This window comes from Parus major, chromosome 1 (assembly GCF_001522545.3).
Source record: "Parus major isolate Abel chromosome 1, Parus_major1.1, whole genome shotgun sequence".
Taxonomy (NCBI): domain Eukaryota; kingdom Metazoa; phylum Chordata; class Aves; order Passeriformes; family Paridae; genus Parus; species Parus major.
In genome coordinates, this window is record NC_031768.1 from 112,933,868 (window position 1) to 112,956,502 (window position 22,635).

General features: G+C 44.6%; 1 protein-coding gene across 2 annotated transcripts in view; it reads right to left on the minus strand.

Annotated features, from left to right (window-relative positions):
* FAM168A (family with sequence similarity 168 member A) overlaps positions 1-22,635 on the minus strand; it is a 131,185-nt gene that overhangs the window by 89,864 nt on the left and 18,686 nt on the right. The window contains exons 2-3 of one of the 2 annotated variants that reach the window (XM_015632476.2): positions 2,188-2,271; positions 2,050-2,100 (exon numbers count right to left, since the gene is read on the minus strand). In XM_015632476.2, coding sequence (XP_015487962.1) covers positions 2,050-2,085 — 36 coding nt within the window. In that variant the 5' untranslated portion in view covers positions 2,086-2,100; positions 2,188-2,271. Of the gene's footprint in view, positions 1-2,049; positions 2,101-2,187; positions 2,405-22,635 lie in introns of those variants that run through there. The other variant, XM_015632483.2, reaches the window with a different exon arrangement.

Consider the following 22,635-nt stretch of genomic DNA (forward strand, 5'->3'; position numbering starts at 1 on the left):
GAATTCAGAAATGTTGAGGAGCAGAAGTATAAAGTCCAGGCCCAGTTCCAAATTCCACTCACACACACTGGATAAAAACCAGCCTAATGTAAAAGCACATTTAAAAATATTTACATAAAACCAAACCATTACAGAGATAAGAGAGGTATTTATAGAAACACATGGATTTTACACACACACCGTGTTTAACTATTCAACTGCTGGAATTTCAATTATGATGTGGGGGAGTGCTTTCCCAAGCAGGAAACAACCTAAGTAAGCTAAGACATGGAGCACTCACACACTGAAGTTTGACTCAATTTCCTCCACCTTTTGATTTCTGAATGGACACTGATTCTAACAGGGAGAGGTTCAACTCAAGATAAAGTCACCCAAAAGTAAATATCTGAAGTGGCTGCTGGAGATCCCCAACAGGGCAATCACAGCCTGGAGAGCAACCCCCACCTGCTTGGTCAGCCAAGTCTCTACAGGCTCCATCAATTCCACTCTTGAGCTTAACATTTATAATCTGGAGCTGGATTGGACCAGGAGTCCTTGGAGCAGGAGTTTTCTTATGCAAAACCAACACTTGACATGTTCTCACCTGAAACACGATCTTGTTCTCTGGATCTCCCATCTGTTCCAGTCTTTGTGTCCCTTCTCCCACCTCACCACCCATCAAACCCACCCTTGGTTTTGCCTCTCCCCTTCCACAGCCCTGGACTTCTGCTTCTCAGACCCCCAAAAAGCTGCACAGCCCAAACAAGGGAAACCATACAGAAAAAAGGGATAGGAGCAGCACCAGAATCCCTCTTTTTTTTTTTTTTTTAAAATTAACAATTTTTTCTAGCGTGAAGAGGGGAAAAAGGGGAAGCAGAAGATGGAGAGGGGATCACTGTTGTTGCCTCAGGGCTGGCACAAGCAAGGAAAAGCTTTTCTGAAATCCTTGGCATTTTCTGTCCCATCCCACCTAAACTGGGGTGGTGGTAGAGGAAGAAAACACCCAGATTTTATCTGTATCCAAAGAGAAGGTATTGATTTAAGGGCAGTTTTTCCCAAAGCAGGGCTGGAGTGCTAAATTATTGTAAGGATAAGGGTCAGAGTGTGCCCAAAGGTTTGATCCCAATGCAGTGCAGCAGACCCAGGAGCAGCTGACATTTAAAGTTCATGTCATTAAGTGAGAAGCAAAACATATAAAATGGAAAAAAACACAGAGCCAAGCCTGTTTTTCCATATTCCTGCACAAGAACAGCTGGGTGGGTCAGACAGAAAACTCAGCCACCCCTGTGTCTTGCCTGCCCAACAGGGAAGTGTGAATCCCTGGGGGAAAACTGAAGGGCAGGCACACAGGGACATTTTCCCAGCATACTTCCCAGAGGGATTTCCTGAGAGGGTTTGTTCCTGTTTCACAGCTCCTGAAGATCATGCTCTCCCACTCTTATATTAAATTCTCTTACATATGTGTGTGTATATATATATATACACACATATATAGAAAACATATATATATGTTCAAAGGGCTTGACCTGCTCAGGTCTCATCATGCCAGGCACTGTAAACCAAAATAAGGAATTAAGATACAAACTGCTCCAACTGAATTACACTGCAAAGTTTATATATTAAAACATTGTTTCCAGCTTTCTTCTCCCAAGAAATAGAAACCATTAGAAAACAATTTGCCTGTCTCTAGGCAAATGACAGAAGTTTATATCAGGAATTGTGTCTCTCTCAACCCGGGGATTTTGACCCAGCTAATGAACACAAGTCTCCTTTTTATTATAAAACAAAAATGTATTATTTACTAGAAAGATCTTAAGACTAATAAACACTAAAAAAAGAACTCCTCTCACAATTTTTTATAGGACCAGCACATAAGTACTGTGTGTTTTACCCAGGCTGCTGAAGACCTGATGTTTATTAACTTTCTAAATCAACACAATAAAATACACCAGGCACAGAGTGTTTCTGGAGCTTCAGCTTATGCATTTCTTGACCCAGAAATCACTTCTCATTTTAAAATGTAAAGTGCTTCTGTAGCAAAGATCATTTAATAGAAGGAAGAGTCCGAACCGTATCAAACAGCAACAGCTGCAACCTCCACGGCATCCAAGGCTTTCCTGTCTGGAGGGAGCAGAGAAAAGGTTTTGGGAGGAGTAGCTAAACCCAAGTGCTATAACTGAAGGGTACAAAGACAGGATGAATTGGTACCTCTTGGATACGAGCTTCCTTGGGATGGAGATAATCCAGAGAGGAGTGTGCCTGGGCAGGGAGTCTTCACAGCATTCCAGAGCTCTGCAGCAGCAAGGACAGGGGGAGAGAGAGAGAAACACCCGTGAGGCTCTGTGGAAAACCTGCTGGAAGAAAACACAGCTCTTCCCAGCTCAGAGTGGTCTTCACATCCACTGGAGCAGAAGGAGAAATGGGACACGTAAGAAATGCAGGCAAGCAGTGGAGACGCAGGATAAGAGGAGAGGGAAGGGATACCGGAGCTGGCAATGAGACCAAGGCCCTCCCAGGTTTCCAGAGGGAGAAAACAAAGTCCAAGCTCTCATTTAAATACTTGTTTACCAGCTATTTGTCAGGATTTGGGACTAAACAGGTTTTAGCCTCAGTTTTACATGTTACTCCTACATCCTCCCTTCCCAGCTGACACAAAAGCTCAGAGAACTGAAAATGCAATCCCTCAAAATGAAGTGCAGCACCCAAAAAAAGCTCTCAAGGCACTCCACATGCTTTATGCATTATAGGGAGGAACAGAAACCCTACTGTTCCCAAAGCAGGACCAGCTCCTCGGAACAGTTGTTTATTTTAATCAACCCAGTACCAAAAGGTTTACATTATATATTTTTTCATGGTTTCTAACCACTGATCCTGTATTAGTTTACATTTACTCAAAAAAACACTCTGGGGGAGAAAGCAGGAGGCAGAAAACATTGAATCCAGTAAAACAACTGAGGTTTTCTTTGGGAGTGGTGATACATCCCACCTTTCCCTGTAGAATTACAGCGCCAGACCCTTCAAGCCAGCTAACGAAACAGCATGACTCTGTAAATGAACAGAAAACAGTAAAATCTTCATTTTTACTGAATCTTTCTTTTTCCTGCCTCCTGCAGGAAGCCACCACCTGCCATCATCCTTGGAGAGAAGTCAAAACCCACCCTGCTGATGCTCCAATGTCCCAATCATCTCAACACTGGTGCTAGCAGGAGCACACTCAGGGAAATGGGTCAGGAACATCTCCAACTCTACATTATAAGATGCATATTCATTGCTTGGAATTTACTTGTGGTTTCAGGCTTTTTGACTTGTTCTTATGGCCCTTCAGTTCAAAGACAGAACCCTAAAATATCTTCAGGAGAGAGAGGAAAGCATAAGTGAATTTCAGCAGAGACAAGGACTTGACAAATCTCATCCCATCAAGCTCTGCAGTGGCAAATTAGTCTTTCTCTGAGCACATTCTGTACTCAAAGTAGCCTCAGTGCTTCAGAAGGTACCAAATATAACACAGCCCCATTTTAACTTCCTTCCAGGAATACACACACTCATTTATTAAGAAGACGTGGGCTGCAGCTCCACTTCCAACAGCTTCAGTAACATTTTGTAAAATTAAACAAATTACTCCTTTTGTGGCAAGAAAGGAGCTGAAAATAAATGTTCAAGCAAATGGGGGAGAAAACCACCTCCCTCACATCTTCCTCCCCCCTTGGATTTTGGGAAAGCAAGCCTTGCCTGCTGCACCAGGCTCAGCATCAACCACGGGATCACTAATGGCTCCTTCTGCTGCTTTCCCACCTCAATCCCCTCACCTTTATCATTCTTATTTCATTTCAGAGCTGCTTTGATACCTCATTTGGCTCCAAATTCCCATTTTGGAATATTTTCACATCTTTATGGTAGTCCATAGGCTCTTGCTTACAAACACTAAAGGTGGGTGGTGCTGAACGTCCAGAGGGTTTCCAGGGTTTGGCAGGAGGACAGCACTGCCACAGCCTTTAATGTCATGGGATTCTCCAAACATTCCCCCTTTTGTTCAGCTCTGGCTGCCACATAGAGGGAGAAGAACAGTCCTCACCCCTCATTAACCTTGGCGCTGGATCTCTCTTTAGCTGCAACAGCATCAATACCTGCTTGCATTGTGCTGCCACTCAGCAGATTAAGCCTTTTGGTATTTTTTTTGGCTCCTTTTCTGGTTTTTCCTGACCAGAAGTCAAAATGGTTCAGTTCAGAGTGAGTGGATGCTGCTGCTGCAGAGAGAAGCTGTGATAAGCTGCAGAGAAGGAGGCTGTCCAGCTGCCAGCACACATCCCTGCCCTCTGCCACCGCTCAAAAAGAGGCAGGAAACAGTCAGGATTGACCAAACCTGATGTATTTGCAAAAAAACAATCAGTCCAAGTCAGTGTCTTTGAGTGGAAGTGCAAAGACATTCATTAAAGAATGAAAAAAAAAACAAATGAATTTCTGAGAAGGTATTAATTTGGAAAATCTAGGGAAACAGCAGAACCCTGATGGCACAATCTTGTTCATTAAGAGTGTCATCTGGGATTAAGTCAGGGAAAACTTCAAGAATACAGAAAAAAGCAGCCCTGCCTGCCAGTGAGGCAACCTGTGCCAGGGTCTCACCACTCTAACAGCCAGGAATTCCTTCCCAATATCCCATCTAACCCTGCCCTCTGGCAGTGGGAAACCATTCCCTGTGTCCTCTCACTACAAGCTCCCGTAAAAATTCCTTCTCTGTCTTTCTTACCAAGTTAAGAAAGACACCAAAGCAGGTTCCTGCAGCCCAGAATTCCTCCTTCCCTTCCTACTTTCTTCTTGCTATGAAAAAGATTAAATCCCTTAATATTTCCTACGATTACTGCAGCTACTAAGTAGGGAAGCTCGTTCCCTAATATCTTCATCAATTCCATGTGCTATTTCAAGCAGCAAAACAAGGTTTTTAATTCTGTCCTCCCTCCTATGCCCCAAATTTAGTTTTCTTCTTTTGTTCTAGTAGCTACACTTCAATGCTGATCTTATTACAATTATTCTATCTTTCTCTTTTAATCCATTATTTTCATTCTTCTTTCCACAAAATTTGACTCCAGTGGTAGGAGCTGGGTAGACAGATTACAAAATACATTGAGTTAATTAGGATGTGGTGATTAAAACACCTGCTTTGGTAGATTGCAGTGGGTTCTGATAAAATAGTGGTAGCATAAAAATACACCCTACAACTGCTTATCAGTTGAAGATAAAAACATTCAGCAAATGTCAGACATTCCGCAGGGTTAAATCCTATTCCACAATATTTTGAGTTTAGCCCTCTGAGTAACCAAACCCCACAAAATGGAAAGGGAAAAGTTCCCCAAAAGTCAACATCCACTTCCTTTACTGCCTGTTTTCAACAATTTTCCCAAACTTCTTCTAGAATTGATTCTGGTATAATTATTTTCACTCGTGCAAATTATATATTATAAGGCACCTTGGGGTTTCTAAGTCACAAATGACTTTGTAATGAAAAGAACATAATTTCATTATCTAATGTTATTGTTAATTGAAGGAAATATTAACTGTACTACTGACAACAGTCAACCTCCAAGAAGTGCAGCATTAAAAATTACATGCAGCCATTGTCTTAGAAGTAAAAATAAACCTTTCAGTGAGAGCAGCCTCGGTGTGACCTTTTCCTCTATTTAAAAAAAAATAATAAAATCGAAGCAAAACACTCCAGCACAACCCTTCCCTGCATTACAAAAGATGAATTAATGAGAATCTATTTGGACACTGGGAAAAGCCCTGGCAGGTTCATTGTGAAGGTTAATTCAGATACCTTTACTCATACAGGGAATGGAATTAAAGGAACAGAATTTAAAGGCAATAGTGAAGGGTGCAGTGTTAAGCTGTGAGCAAGGAGACACCACAGAGAGGATACCAGAGACATTTGTCATGGAGCCTAATGCACTTAAGACCTAAATTCTGGAAGAATAGGGCAAAATGTTAATGAATATGTACAGATTATCCAGTATGGATCCAAATTCAATTCTGCTCAGTGCACATTTAAAAAAAAAAATAAATTAAAGATCCACCTGGAGCAACTGGAAGCAAAAACATCTGTTCAAATACCTAGCAGGAAATAAAGGCATGGAAAAAAATAATTTTGGAAGGCAGAGAACGTTGCAGGAAACCACAGGGTCATTCCTGGCTGGAAGCGCCTTCCCGTCTTTTCTCTCCTTAAAATCTGGCAATTGCCTTTGTGCCATCAGGACTGCTCTGGAGCTGTACTGAGACCTGGATTGGGAAGGGATCCACGTTAAAAATAACCTGGCTTTGCTGTTCCCTGATCTGGTTCACCAGATGGCCCTGGGAGAGCAGGACCGGCGCAGCCCAGGGAGCCCAGCACCGGGAACAGGCAGCACAGGAGGAGAGAAGCTCCCAGGGACAGCTTCACCCTGGAGTTAGGAACAACAGGACACAGCCAGGAGAACTGGCATGGAGCAAGAGGGGCAGCACCAGCAGGAATTCGCTCCTGGATTTCCCAAACACTGATGATGCTCAGGAGGGAAAGGCTCCCAGGGCTGCTTCCAGCTCCTGAGCTTCCTCCTGCCAGAGACCCATCTCCAGCACTCGTCTTGGCCAACTGGGGGAACAATTGGAATTGTTTGGAATCATCAGCAATGGCTTTGGCTGGTCAGGAGGGGAAGGAGTTTTTAAGGAAGAGGGTGAAAAGGGCCATGTGCTTCAGCAGCACCTTACACACATCCACCACGGGAAACATCCCTCCAGGAAAACTCCATGGAGCCACACACAGTGACTCAACATCTCCAGGTGTGCAGTGAGCTTCTAAAATTAGATGGTTCTTGAAACTCCAGAGTATTAAATATCCCAAGATCCTCCTTCATTTTTTACATGCAGGGTTCAAAGTGAGAACTCAAGGGGCAAGAAAAATGAGGAAATCATTAAACTGGCGAAGTTGGGCATCGTCCTTTCTCCAGGAACATCCTGTTGGCTTGGCCCCCAAGAAAGACAAGTGACACACCTCAGGATTCTGAATGTCACCCCTGACCACACCTCCCTTTGACATCACTTCTGCTGTATCCTTAGAATAACTTTCCCACTTGGAGGATGCCAGCAGAAGGCCAGAAGGGCAGAGCGAGCTTAGGAAAAGCAGCAAATCCCATCCGCATTTTTACTTACTCACAGTTACTGATTAAAATAAAAAAAAAAGAGTCTAATCCCCTGGAAAACTGGAGGGGTTGCTTTTGGAGCCAAAGAGCAGGAAAAGGACAACTGCTACTAAAATATCAGCACTGGGCTCCCTGCTCCTGTTGAGCCCTGGATTTCAGGTGTTGAGCTGCGGTCGACGCAGCAGCAGGATGGGTGGATTCAAGATATTCAAGTCAGACACTCTAATCTGAACTCCTACCAGCAGATAAGAGAGACTTAAACAGAGTGGGAGCTGGTTTGCTTTCATATTTAGCTTTATTTAAAAGAGACTCATTTCTCTAAGACCAGTCTTTCAAACACGCCGGTTTGCCAAGAAATATCGCTCTGCACCACATCTGCCAAAGTTTGTAATCCAGAAAAACACACACTGGAGATAAATGCCCTCATTCTTGATTTTCACTTCATTGTGTTAAGAAAAGCAAAGGGCAGTAAATTCTGGTGAAGTCTGGTTTAATAATCTACTTCAATTTACATGGGCCATCTTTTGAGAAGGGTTTTTCTTCAATCTCCAAACTCAGAATAATTGCAGTATCAGAATCATTCAGCTCAATGCATTGCTGAGTAGCAGTTTGGGGAGACAGATCCTGTTGCCAATGGAGCACAGAAAACAAGCACTGAGAGCCCTTTCCAGTATCTAAAGGGTCTCCCTGGAGCCTTCTCCTCTCCAGGTGAGCACCCCCAGCTCTCCCAGCCTGGCTCCAGAGCAGAGGGGCTCCAGCCCTGGAGCAGCTCCGGGGCCTCCTCTGGACTCTGTGCAGCAGCTCCAGCTCCTTGTGCTGCTGGCCCCAGGGCTGGGGCAGCTCTGCAGCTGGGGTCACACCCCAGCTCAGGGGCAGAGGGGCACAGTCCTCTCTCCCTCTCAACCTGAATTCCAGATTAAGAACAGCCCTTGATCCCTTGAGGATGGTTTTTCCACTGCAGCATTTCAGCGTTAAAATCTTTTCTCCACTGTCCTCAATGGAAACATGACAACAAAATCAATTTGGAGATTGTTGTATTGACAGAGACACTTCCTGCTGGAGTTATTTCCATCTGAAAAACCAGCTGAGCCACACTGATGAAAACATTGTTTAAACTGTGATTCTGCAAGGAAACCTTTCAGCTCTAGAAAATTCACCCATTCCAGTTCTCATGCATGTCTTGGGAAAAGGAGTTCTGGTCAAAAAAGGGCTTCACAAAATCTATTGGTCTTTTTTTATTTATCCATAAAGTTTCTCAAAGCAACAATTGACTATTTATCAGGTGTTTTGCCTTCCATTATACCCAAAGCACACACACATTCTCCCATACCTGAGCAGCATCCCTGCACTGAACCACACTTCATTAAGTAATTAATTGAGCGATTCAGACAGATTAGGTAGCAATAAAAATTATTTTAAGGTGAGTAACTGCCTTTCCATAGAGGTGTTCCCAAAGTTCCCACAATCTTTCAAGGCCTTTAATTACTTTCAATAACAAACTCGCTTAAAAGCAATTAAAAATGAGTTAAGTCAACATTTCTTTCACTGGGGTTTATTAAGCACTTGTTTGAAGCAGTCCCAATCTCTCCTTCTAAATTCTTCCTTTAGAAGTCATTGGCAATTTCTGTCACTGTAGACTTAATTTTTGTTCACTTAATTCCCTATGCCACGCAGGGACAGGTATTACAGTGCTGGTAGAAAACTCACCAAAATTTAGAGTAATATTCCCCAGTTTTTAAAAAGAACAGAGGGGAGCCCCCCAACACTCCCTTCCTGAACACTCACTCACTCACTCACTCACTTCCTGAACACTGCACATGGATTATAAAAATTCCTGATAATATTAGAGCAAAATAACGAGCTTTCCTCCAGCTTTTGCAAAGGGCTTTAATCATTTCCTGTTCCAATCTCAGCACGGACCTTGCCTAAGGCACATTAATTCTTACGCCACACATTCAGTTCCTGCAGTCGGGTCAGGTCACAAAGCAGGCCAGAAATGGTCCCTTATTAATTATTTAGTCACTGCAGAGTGTGGATTTCCTCATTTTTGGCCCTGCCATTTCCCAAGTTTTTAGTGTGTTGTGGTGCTTCTGAACTTTCCCATTGGCTCCACAAATCCACCTTTTCATTCCAAACACTTTTCTCTTAACAGCATCTCCCTGATGTTGTCCTCCTCCATCCTACCCTACACATGCATATTCCACACACTCCTCTCTTTTGTTTCCCAGTGGTGACTCCCATTTGAAAACTACTTTTCCTTGCACAGAAAACTCTGGACTTGGCTCCAAACAATTCCTACAAGTGTATCTTTTCCCATTCTCCTTCATACAACAGGCAGTGTTTCAACAGTCCCCCTTGAGCAAGGGGGAATGGCTTTAAACAGCCAGAAGGCAGGGATGGATGGGATATTTGGAACAAATTGTTCCCTGTGAGAGTGGGCAGACCCTGAGTGGGCAGGCCCTGGCACAGGGTGCCCAGAGAAGCTGTGGCTGCCCCTGGATCCCTGGCAGTGTCCAAAGCCAGGCTGGATGGGGCTTGGAGCAAGCTGGGATAGTGGGAGGTATCCCTGCCATGGCAGGGGTGGCACTGGATGAGCTTTAAGGTCTCTTCCAACCCAAACCATTCCATGATTCCATGAACTTCTCATCGTATTACCTTCTTCCATGTAAAAATGCAGCTTCCCTAGGAAAGGGCCATGTCAGATTTAGTGCAGATGCACATCAAAATTAAGCAACACGTGACAGATCCTCTTTTGCCTCTCCACTGGCTACAGTGGAAATATTCCAAAGCAAAAGGTAGCACCTGAGCTTGTCTTCAAGAGTCCTTGCTGTACCCTCCCTCTGAGAACCACGGAATCCTTAAGGCTGGAAAAGTCAGCCAAGATCATCAAGTCCAACCTTGAAATACTACAAAAGCCACCATCAAGCTCCAGACCCTGAGAAGCACCAATTTCTTTTCAAACAGCCCTGAAAATGTGCCAGGAGGACCACAAGAGAGAATGGCAGCAGTGCCCCTCTTATAGAGATAAGAAATAAACTATATTATACAGACCACAGTCTAATCTCACAAAGATATTTAAGAGCTCAATTCCCACTATACCAACAAAGTTAAATTCCTAAATTCCTCTGGAGATCCAGGCACCAGAGAAGCACAGTTCTTTGAGCTGGCTATTTCACATTTAGTGTTTGTTGTGTGTTCTGGAGAACATCCAAATGTACCAAAACCTCCAAACACACCACAGTCACCAAACCTTTGCCTCTACAATTCCTTTGCTGCCACTGTTTCCACAGGAATTCCAGTCCAGGCTGTTTTTGGTAAGGGTGACAGGTTCAGCCATTTTATGCTTTCAGCAATCAGAACACAGCTCCATTTTATTCCATGCACTGCAATCAGAGTTTTGCCCTTAGTTTGGCAGCTTTTTATACCATGCAATAACAATTAACTCCCTTCGGCATAATTTATATGAATCATTGATTTAACACAGATAGCAAGGAAAAAGAAAAGACCTATTAAGTCATCTAAATGACCCAAGCAGCACCGCTGGATTGTTCTCAGCAGCACATTTGCTGTGCTTGTTTGAAATGTGCTTGCACAGCACAAGTACAAAAACTGTCTGCAGAGCAGACGTGTTTCACTAACAGATGCTCTAAGTCAACATAGCTTGGAAATCTTCAATTTATAACTAAATGTTGTACTGCATTTTCACTCCTCCAAACAGGTTTTAATGTTTCTTGAGGGGGTGAGAAGGGGATATTTGTATTTCAGTAGAAAATACTTCCCTGGCAAATTCCAAGTTGGATCTAAGGCTTGCATGTCCAAAATAGGCTCTGGAATATCCTGGGACCATCTCTTGAGAGGATATGGGTGCACTGCAAGAAGATGTCCAGTTCTAGGCATACAAACAATACAGATGTGCAATGCATTTTCAGGATGGGTTTTGGTGGGTTTTTTGGTCTTTTGTTTTGGGGTTTTTTTATCTTTAGAAGAAAATAAAGTGGGACTTCCCTGATGGAATTCCAAGAGCCAAACTCCTGGCAGATGTGTTTTCCAAATCTTTCTAATGGGGATTCCCATGTTTCCTAAGGCAATAGCTCATGTTTGGGGTTGCTTTGTTGCCTCACTACAAGCTTTCCTTCCATTTCATCCATGGGTTTATAGATGGTGCATGTTACCCCACCTACCAAATCCTGGAGAGACAGAGTTTAGAAGTGTTGGTCTCAGTGTGAACCCTCGGGGAGGGTTCACACACGTCCTCGGGGTGGGATTCATGGTGGGATCATTGGGGTTATATTGAGCATGGCCAGGATTTGGACAAATGATCCTTCTGTCTTGGTTTGAAAAAACAGGTGTCTGCTAAGGAAGGCAGGAACCTCCCTTGAAATGGGAAAATGTAAACATCTCCCCCCCAAACTATTATAAATTTGAAATCAAGGGGCTCTCAGACAAAGATATGGGAGTAGGAATAACAGTTCTTTCCTAGGAACATTAAAATACAATGCAGTAGTACAAAAACCACTGACAGAGTCAGGATACAACCTGACACCCTGTTGGGCACGTGTTGCTAGCACTCTCACTAAATGGTGCCTGCAGTCCTCCTGCACTGACAGATGGGCTTCTGCTGAAGCAATGATCCTGTACAAAGGCTGCAGTTTTCCTCTGAAGCTCCAGGGCTGCTGTAGGTGGGTCATGGTTTCCTCTGGGAATCCAGTGGAGAAGGGCTGACTGCAGTGTTCCAAATCTCAGATTATATCCAGGTAGGAATGCTCAGCTCCTCCCCCTGGGTGCAGCATGTCCCAGTGGGATGATGGAAGTTTATCAGTCATGCAGTGAGACTCGATGGCCCATGAACAGAAGATTTCCCCCTGGAGGGAGGATGGGTGGTGGCAGAGATAAAGAACACTGCCCCAACCTGGTTTTAACAGCTGGTAACAGAATACAGACTTGTGGTTACATCTTGCAGTGCAACCCAAGACATCTTTCAACTCGCGATATTCTGCGATTCCATGGTTATATCCTGTAATAACCAGCGCTTTGGGAACATCAAACCACTGACCTTTACCACTCCTAGGGATGTGGAAAACCTTCCTAAATCTAAGGGAACGGCATCCACCCTCAAAGCTGCTCAGCTCCCTATTGGGAGCAATCAAGGATCTACCAGGAGTACTGTGGCAGGACGAGAGGTGTTTGTAATTAAGCACCTCTGCACAAATGCAAATTAAAAGTGCCCCATGCTTTATTTGAGTTTAGCAGAGCCTGACTCTGCTTTTGCTGGCACAGCTTGGAAAGCTGCAACCCAAGGGGAGGGAGCAGAGGTTTGTGCAAGGAGTGCTAAAACAAAGCTAAGCAAAATCATTTCACAGGCCACTCCAAAAGCTCCCCTCCATGTGCTTCCTTGACCCACTAAAAGCCTTCTGCAGTAAACAGCCAAACACACAGATGTCCACGGCCCTCCTGCAGAAACCATTTGCGCTGTAAACAGGACAAAGTGGAGGGGGGGGAAAGCAACACTGTGAATGTGCAAGAATTACAAGTCCTAAATCTCACTTTGTACCTCACAACAAGTCACTGTTCCTTCACAGACTCACTGTTCCTCCATAAAAAGGTTTCTGAGTGGAGATCTATGATTTGGCAGGACCTTGAGAACCACCATGGGAAGGGAGATCAAAAATCAGAAAAGTGGTTAAAAACAAGTGGGACATTAGACAACAGCAAAGACCAAGGGAATAATCAGGAGAATCCTGTCAGGAATGATACTGAAGAAGGATCACTGTCATGAGAACTGAGATCACCAGATGACTGCCAAGACAAGGAGTTATTGGGAATAAATCACCTCAGAGCAACGTAATCAATGTCTGTCTCTTCTCACAACAGTGACAACGTGGTCCCTGTGCCATCATGGCAACCTACAAGGCTTTAGAACAAAACCCCTGGGACAACAAATCCCAGATAACACTGACTGTGTAGACCATATCCAGGAGAAATTGGACACAATGCAGTCCTGCACTGGATAATGGGAAGAAAATATTAATGACCACCAAATTTTGACTGCAAGCCCAGAACAGCAAGAACAAAGAGCAGCACCAAAGTGTCCGTGAACACCAGTGATTCCTGAGCATCACCATGTGCCCACCTCTGCATCAGGACCAGAAATGCTTCCATTGGATAGCCACCAAAATTCCCCAGGCACGGACCAAGACCTCATCCCACTCCATGGGTGAGTTCCTACCCAGTGCCTTCCTCAGCATGCTCAGATCATCACCACCAGCAGACTGACACAGCCTTGCATGTCACATCCATCAAATATCATCAAATTGCTCTCACTGTGCTGTTAATATGATTATCACCATGGGTCCTACTGCAGGTTTGGGGTTTTTTTCCCAAAGGAAAACAAGTTCTCTGCAGTCACTCTGGAGACACTGAGAGAAATGAATTGTTGGTCCTGAGTATAAATCATCGTCCTTGTCACAATCATGACCACTGCTGCGTCAGAATGCACAAGAATTAGCTCTAGAAAGTGTCTGTACTGTAAATTTTAACATTGAAAAAAGCCTCAGATCCTTAAAAACCTCTTTGCTCAGCTACAGTAAGGAAGAAGACACAGAGAAAAAAACCTGTATGAGTAATAGGAGGGATGTTCAGTGCTACAGATAATGCAGGAAAATTTATCCTCCCCCCTTTTACACGGCCCAAAAATGAGTAATTATGTGCCAGGAGATATCATCTACTCCACAAATCAAGTCACTGAAACTACAGACTAAAAATTGTTTTTAAGAAAGTCAATTTATTAGCGATTACTGTGCAGACAGACATATGAGTGCTCTTGTGTACTTGCTGCATTAACAACCTCTCAAAAGCCACAGGAAAAGGAAAATCAATACTGTGTATTTTTTCTCACATCAATTTATCTACTGCTGAAAAAAAATAACTCACTTCTGTGTATGCCACACATGACATATCCCAGGTTTCCTCTGAGCAAGGAAAATAAAACAAGCTTTTGCTGGTTTCAACCAACCAAACCCTGCCTTGCTGGACTCAGATTTTGCTTTTGATAAAACCTGAAATAAGACTTGAACAAAACTCAGAGCAGTCTCAGGCAGCTTGGCACTGGTACACAGAGCCTTTTGTTACTGATCCTGTGGTGCTGGCACAGGGCTGGAGCCCATTAGCAGCGAACACTCCACTAAATATTTCATGATTTCGGATTTCAGACGTTTCCCAGGACAGGTTCTATCACTACAGATTCTACAAACGGGCATGACAGTTGCTAAATAAAGGATATAATGCATAGTAGCCTCTCTAAAGCACTCCCAGAGCTTCCACCCAGGAACCAATCTCTGTATTTTTTACATATATATACATATATGTCTCAAAAGTATGCATTTTTTTCTCTCCAATTACAAAACACAAATTTTCTCTGCATAGAGTCTTTCAGGCTGCTACTTTGACAGGAATCAAAATAAATCCCAGGATGGCATTCCCTGTCAAGCAGACTAATCTTGTTTCCTTCATTTTCTTTTTCCAGGTCACCAGTTTACTTCCCTCGGCTGAGAGCTCCCCACAGACTCTGGGAGGGCAACTTAAAAAGCTCTGCAGCCAGAGCATTTCCTCATCACTAAATCCTGAAATGCTTCTGCCAGATCCCACATGGGGCAAAGTCCTCTCCAAAAGTAATGCTGCAGCTTTTATTCTCCAGGTTGGTACAATTCCCAAAGACACGGCCTTGATGGTTTCCCACCGGGAATGCACGGCCACAAAACCTGCCCAGCAGAACATGGCCTTCACCAGCCATGGTCCAGCAGATGTTTGCACAAATCCACCCAAATCCATAGAGAGGAGTGGCTGGAGAGGGGCTTTGCAGGCAGGAATTGGGGGTGCTGCTCAGCTGAAGCCAACACTGGGAGGCAAGGCAGGACTGTCCCACCAGCCACTTTTGGCCAGATATTTGGAAGTGTTTCTTTACCAAGAGGGTGGTCAAATGCTGGAAATGGCTTCCTGCAGAGGTGGTCAATGCATCAAGCCTGCCTGCAGCCCCTGGCCAATGCCCTTGAGAACACACCATGAATTTGGGCACCAAGGAGGCCTGGATGATCCCACAGGCCCCTTCCAACCGAACGAGCCGCTTTGATCCTAAAGCAGCAGAGAAACCCCGAGGACTGGAGCTGAAAAGCTCGCTACCTCACCTTTGCTCAGGCACTGAGGGTGACACTGAGGTGCTTCTCCTCCTCCCAGAGACACTTCCATGCCCACTTGGCTCGCGCTGCACTCTCCCAGGCAGCCGGATAATCCTGCCCGGAGCCGGGCTCCTTAAGGCAAAGCAGCTTTGTGGGCCGCGAGGAGCCACTCACGCCTCAGACGGGCTTCTGGCCGGCCTTCGCTCTCACGGCCGCCTTAAGCTCATCCAAGCTCCAAATAACACGGCCAAAAACATTCCCTAAGCCTTAGTGATCCACAAATGGTCATGGCAGCACAAGGAGAGGCGGGAACAGGGTAGGAGAGGACATCCCTTGGTGGGAGCCCCCCTAGGGTAGGCCGCTCTTTGAAACGGGGAGCTAGCACAACCTGGTTTTGCCATGACTTTTATTCTCTGCCCCCATGATTCTATTCTATGCTCTGATTTTGCCCTTAGCTCAGAGCTCACACCTTCTTCTCCACCTCTCCCGCTCCTGTGCTTTGTATGACCCCCCTCTCCATCCCCCTGGCCCTGCAGCCACGTGCTCAAAAAGAAATCACCACTGAGTTCTAAAGTCAAATGTCCCCATCCACCACGCACCAAAACCTGGAGCAAAACTTGGTTTTTAATCAAAATGTGGCTGAAGTTGACCCTTGCACTCACAACCTCTGAAGAAGCAGCCAACGAGCAGATGTCACTACTGGATAAGCCTCGTTTCTTTAGGAAGCTAAAAATGGAACCAGCCATCACCATCATCTATGTTTAGACCCGATATTCCAAACAATTCCTCTATTTGCAGTTGTTTTTTTTTTTATTTTCCCCTTCTGAAGCTATCTCTGGCAGAAGAATTAAACAGCTGCCACTGAGAGCAGGAATTGAGTTAAAAGCTGAAGAAATGCAGCGCTGGTAGCAGGGGTGACGCACCAGCTGGATGCATTCCAGGTCACTGCAGCCTGGCAGGCTCTCCAAGAGGACATCCCAGCGGATCTCGGAGGCACAGTTGGATTTTTCCCCCACGTATGCAAAAGCCATAACTCCTATGGAGCCAATCATTTCATGCTGGAAGCCCTGCAATTCATTTTTTAAATGGTTTGCCAATCAGGTTATTATGTTCAAGCTAAGGGAGGAAAAAACCCTACAGAAAGACTTTTCATGGGGAAAGCATTCCGCTTGGGATTTTACTTGTCTTCCTATGCCAAATTGGCAGGAGAGCTGTATAATTACAGCGTTTTTACAAACAAAATTAATGTACAGCAAGTCTGTACATGGCCACTCTCCCATCCATGGATTTTATGGAGAATAGAGAAAAAAGATGCCAGTTTTATTTTGCAGTGAAACCACTCTCCTAAAACAGGAATATTTTTAAGTAAAATCCCTGTGTGTTGCCATGGACTGTAGTCCTCTCTTCCATTTTAAAAGGCAGACAAAGTTCACAACGTAAAACCACCGAGAACAGGGACAGCATCCCTCAGATCTGTGTTCCCACACAGGGATCAGGATGCAGGATGCCCAGGAGTGGCATCAACACATGAGATGTGGCCACAGAGACAGAAGAAGGGCTATTATGGATGTTTTTAAGCATAAAACCTTCTTTTCTTATATGTCTTGACAAGGAGACCCTGTTTTTTAGACTAAAATATAACCAAATACATGTATCAAAAAACAATTCTCAAAAAAAGCCACCTTATTATATATTGAAGGTTTATTTCCCTTTATTACAGCAGCACATCGGTCCCACTAAGATCCACAACCAGCTTCCAAGAATCCTCTGCTGCTATCACAAATGCTCATTCTGTGGATCCTAATTTCTCTTTGTTTTCCCTGTCACATTCAATATATCTCCCATTCATGAATTATAGACTTGCCTGATTTCCCTAACGTCACCCAGGAGTCTACAGTAATTCAGGAACCCAGCAGACGGTGGGGAGGTCCAAGTCCTGGATGCTGAGACTCCTTTGGGGTGAGAACAGACTAAGGCACGTAATTCCCCCCTGACTGAGCTGGCCACATTCCTTTCCCTTATTTCCCCTCCAAAAAAACAAAGTAATTCCACTCCTATCAATTCACTCATGAGGTGCTGAAGAGATGACACGTGTGTGGTCCCAGACCTGCTGGCATAGGATCCATAGGATACCTCACAGTGTGTGCTCCAACACCGTGCCAAACCATTTTACTCCATCAAACCACTGCTCCTGAAAGCTGAGCAGTGCAGGGGACACTCCTGAAGGACAGGGCCATCCAGAGGGACCTACACAAGCTTCAGAATCAGGAGATGAGGTTCAACAAGGCCAAGTGCAGCGCTGCCTGGGGGTATAAGAACAAACTGGGAGAAGTCATTGAGAACAACCCTGTGACAAGAAGGATTTGTGGGTGCTGGAAGATGAAAAGGTGGACAGGCTCTGGCCACATGCACTTCCCTAAGTGTGGCCTTTAAGTGCCTGGAGGAGCCAATAAGAAAGATGGAGAAAGACTATTTATAAGGGCCTGGAAGGACAGGACTCAGGGAACGGCTTCCCAGTGCCAGAGGGCTGGGATAGGTGGGATACTGGGAAGGAATTGTTCTCTGTGAGAGTGGGGAAAGCCCTGGCACAGGGTACCTAGAGCAGCTGTGGCTGCCACTGGATCCCTGGAATTTTTCCAGGCCAGGTTGGATGGGGCTTGGAGCAAACTGGGATACTAGGAGGTGTCCCTGCCCATGGCAGGGGGTGGCACTGGATGGGCTTTAAGGTCCCTCTCAAACCAAACTATTCTAGGATTCTAGACATGATTAAATGATTAACTATTTCCCAGCAACATGAGACACATCCCCATTTGCTCCAGAGTCCCAACCCAGATTTGACTTTTTTTTTTTTTTTTTTTGGGAAACAGAACAAGATCTGTCATTTCAGCAGCAGCCCCACAACACTGGGATCATTGAAGAATTTACTCAGTGACCTTTCAGCAGCAGATAAGCACACACACTCCTTAAACATTAACTCCTTCTAAACCCATATTCATTTTAGCATTTTTTGGACACTGATACAATTTTAATTTAGAGCAACAAATGTCAAAAACCCTCCACTGCTTTCTTCAGCTTGTGAGAAATTAAACCACACGTGTGGAGCTAAACACAAGCTCTAGAGCTGCTGCACTGACAGCTTCTCTCCAACTCTTCATGGTCCTTCACCATTGTAAGGGACTTGTTTTTATTGTTTTGGGTGGTTTGAGTCATCTCATATATACTTCCCTGGCAGTTCTCTTGGTGGGGGGCAGAAGGGAGAAATATCTTTTTAAGAGGATTTTAAATTATTTTAATCTGAAGAGCATTTATAAACATTTCCCACTATACAGCAAGAACAATCTGTTGTTGTTGGTACATTAATCCTGGCGAGCACTTGAAGGGCAGAAACACAATGGGGTGAAATTATTACAGATGGCCTCAGGGTTATTCCAATACTTGAATAACTGGAATAATGGGGTGGAATTAAAGACATGGGCCCAAGCTTAGGAAACGCCTCACGGTAAGATCACCGTGCCCAAAAAGAGGAACATAAAACTGCTGAAGAGGAGACAGTTGTGGAAATTAAAAATGAGCTTTTAGGAGCACAAGAAGTATTTTCTAGCCCAGATGGAAAAACCATCCATCCTTTTCCACTCAAAAAAAAAAACCACAAAAAAAACAGGAGGAAAATTATCTTTCTTCCATTTGAACAAGTAAAATTTCACAAGGTTACTGTAGAGAACAAGCCAGAACTGGCAAAATGGAAGAGAGGAGAGATAATCTAATAGGCCTTTTCTATCTAATTTTTATGATTCTTATGAAAAATGACCTGAATAAGTGAAGTTATTTGCCCTTGTCCTCTTTGTTCATATTGGATTTAGTCATAAGGGAAATCCTGCCAAGGATAGTATGTTTTACTCAATTTACTACCCTTTGTGATTGCTCTATAAAATATTGGATACATGATAAGAAAGGTTACGGAGGTTTGGGGCAGGGGTTTTTGCAATGGAAAAAGAAGGAACACATTGAGCACTTGCTGGCAGTAAAAATTAAGACAACAAGATCTGATGGAATTTTCTGAGGAGAATGTTTATCTATCAGTCCTTGTTCAAAGGATTGTATTTAACCCGAATACCGTGTAACTTGAAAAAAAAACCAGCAACTGAGTATTAAACGAACAGTCTCTTGCAACATTTCAGTTCCAAATAGGTCACAAATAACACTGGAGTCAGAAGCTCCATCTCTCTGCTGCACAAACTCTGTAATTGCCAGAAGCTGAGGTTTCCTTTGAATTTTCAGTATTTATTATCCTGCTACTTTTGGACTCTCGCTGTTAATCATACGGTTACACTGCTCCTGCTATTACAGCAGAAGGCAAGAAACCAGAACCTGCTCTTCCAGTCTTTGCATTAGTTGTAGCTGACTAATGCTGAGCTGTGAGTCCCCTTCTCCGACTCCATCCATGGAATCCACCCCCAGCCCCAACATCTGTGCCGACAGAACCTGGGTCACGCACGGTGCAGCCCGTGAGCCATAAATAACGCGGAGAACTCTGCCAAAGCCCAGGTGCAGCCGGCCACCAGCACCACCAACCCGTTCTCAGGGACTCCAACACACTGAGGTTGTTTTCCTGAAGCTATAAAGGCCAACCATAATGATGCAGGATCTGTTAAATCCTAAATGTATTCTCTGCACACCCCACTCCGCATGCAAGCTGTGTTTTAAGATTCCAGGGAGAAGTTGGGGCATTCCTCTCTTACCACTCAATTCAACCCCAAAACCAAGAGTCTGGGAACTTGCAGCTGCACTGGATTGTAATAAGTGGTGTCAAAAATTCCAAGCAAATGAGTACCACATGTCTGGGAAGCAGGCCCTTTTCCTGGGCTGACCTTGGAGGCTGAAGGGCTGTCCCTTTCCTGACAAAAGGATTGCAGGAAGAAAAACATCCCGAGCGTCCCCGTGTAGCCACATGGGCGAGATCCTGCAGCCCTTTGCCACAGAGAGCACGAGTCAAGTGTTTGGGATGAGAGGGGATCCCACTTCTCGGGAGCTTCCCTAAAAGCCAAATGGACTCCCACAGAGTGGGTCTTGTTACCTCACAGACTTTGGGTTTTAATGGGGGATTCTATAAATCACTGCTGCTACAGCATCCCCCATGGATTTATTAAGGCTGTTCTTGGAACGGATACTGGGAGACAAAGGCAGAACAGAAGCCCTGACTCACCTTGGGGAAGGTGGATTTTTTTGCTGCCATTGGAAAGATGGACATGCTCTTCTCCAGCTGAGCATCAGAAGGCCTGGAAATTATACATGTTACTCCTTAACCTCTTTCACAGCAAGGTCCTCCTGACCCTTTACTTGGGATTAAATTACACACATTTACAAAAACTAATTGTCTACAACGCATTCCAATTACAAGTCTAATTATACTTATCTAACTGTTGCCTGACCGACTTGGTCTGGAATCAAACCATGCTTTTTGCTTTATTCCATATTAAATTGGGCTGAAAGGCTTTCTGGAGTTCTGGAAGTTCAGAAATAGATAAAATAGAAGCATCTGAAGACTGAGGAGATAAAAGGCCAGGGCAACACAGAAGAGCTTTCCAAGCACACATAAGAAGGATCCATCAGGATTTAATAAATCTTGGACTCAATATCTTTACTTGAATATTAATTGTTTCCAAAAGACCAAAAAAAAAAAAAAAAAATCAGTTCTAAGCTTCAGGAAGGTCTTTCATCCAAACAGAGGATTATGTCAGTCCCTCCTGATCTTAGAACATGTAAATCCATTTTACAATACTTTCCTTTTTGGAGGCTCTATTGAAACCTTGCAGTTACATATTAATGCAATAATTACAATCAAACATATGTGTCTAAATGGGTTTAAAGCAATATGGACTGCTGTGCTCAAAGGGCAGCAGTCACTGAAACAAGGAAAACAGGGCTGCTACTTGGTCTTGTCCAAAACCACCATGGATTACTTAAGTAACAACACAGACTGATGTTAAGAGGAATCACTGGATGGTTTGGGTTGGAAGGGACCCTAAAGACTCCTAAAACTCCAGCCTGGCCTTGGACATTTTCAGGAATCCAGGGGCAGCCACAGCTGCTCTGGGCACCCTGTGCCAGGACCTTCTCATCCTCACAGCCAAGAATTCCTTCCCAACATCCCACCTAACCCTGCCCTCTGGCAGTGGGAAGCCATTCCCTGTGTCCTGTCCCTCCATCCCTTGTCCCCAGTCCCTCTCCAGCTCTCCTGGAGCCCCTCTGGGCAGTGGAAGGCCCTGGCTGGCCAGCCAAGAGACGTCATTAATGCCCCAAACTGCACACAGCACAGGATTTAGGAAAACCAGTGAGGCAGCTGGACTTCTTTGATCTGGCAAGGAGGAGACTAAAACCAATCTAAGCCCAGCCTGCAGCTCCCTCAACAGCAGCCACAGAGGTGGCAGAGCAGCAGCGCTGTGGGCTCTGCAGGAGCCTCTTCTCAGGCAGCCCAGAGCATCTTGCCCACCCTGCCCAGGGCTCAGGATCAGCCCAAGGATCAGATTAAGCCCAGGGAGGAAGGGATGCCATTCCCTCTTTCCCTGCTGCATGGACTATGCCCAAGTGAACATCAGCTATGCCCCATCAGAGCAGCCTCAGCAATTAACACTCTCTTCTCACCCATCAGCTCCTTGTGACAGAGTTCATCCCCTATGGAATCACAGAGTGGATTTAGTTTTCTGCTCAGAATTTGCACTGTCGAATTTACTCACAATTAGCATAGATGATCTAATATTCCCTTCTGATCTTAATTCCCAGCAAACCCATCAAATTCAATCTCCCTTTTTGTACCCAGACTACAAAAGCTCGAGTCATTACAATTCCTACCCGGTTCCACACTGGTGTAAACGAGAGAATGAGACCCTTAAATTTCCAAAGAGCTTGAAGGCAGCGTTGCATTAATGAACCTCCTGGAACAACCATGTGTCTGTGAAGAAGAATGTCAACTACTTGTATGGCAGCCTTTGAAGGTCTCTCCGAGGAGGAAACAAACCATCAGCCTGGACAAATTCCCCAGCTGGGTTTTGATGGATCACAAGACAAACAGATCTGTACAAAGAGACGCTGAAATGGTTTTACAAGGCCTGGTACCCCTGACCTCAGCCCTACTCTGTCCTGCTCCACTCACTCAGCCTGAGAAAAAGCCCTGCAGGTGGGTACACACGGATTTGGGGATGCAAACTGGTTGTGACAAAATCCAAGTACCAAGTGAGCACTTCAGTATCTGGGTAGAAAAAGGGGTAAAAAGCAGCACTGTTCATGTAAGTTGATTTGATGTTTATCTTCCACACCAAACAAAC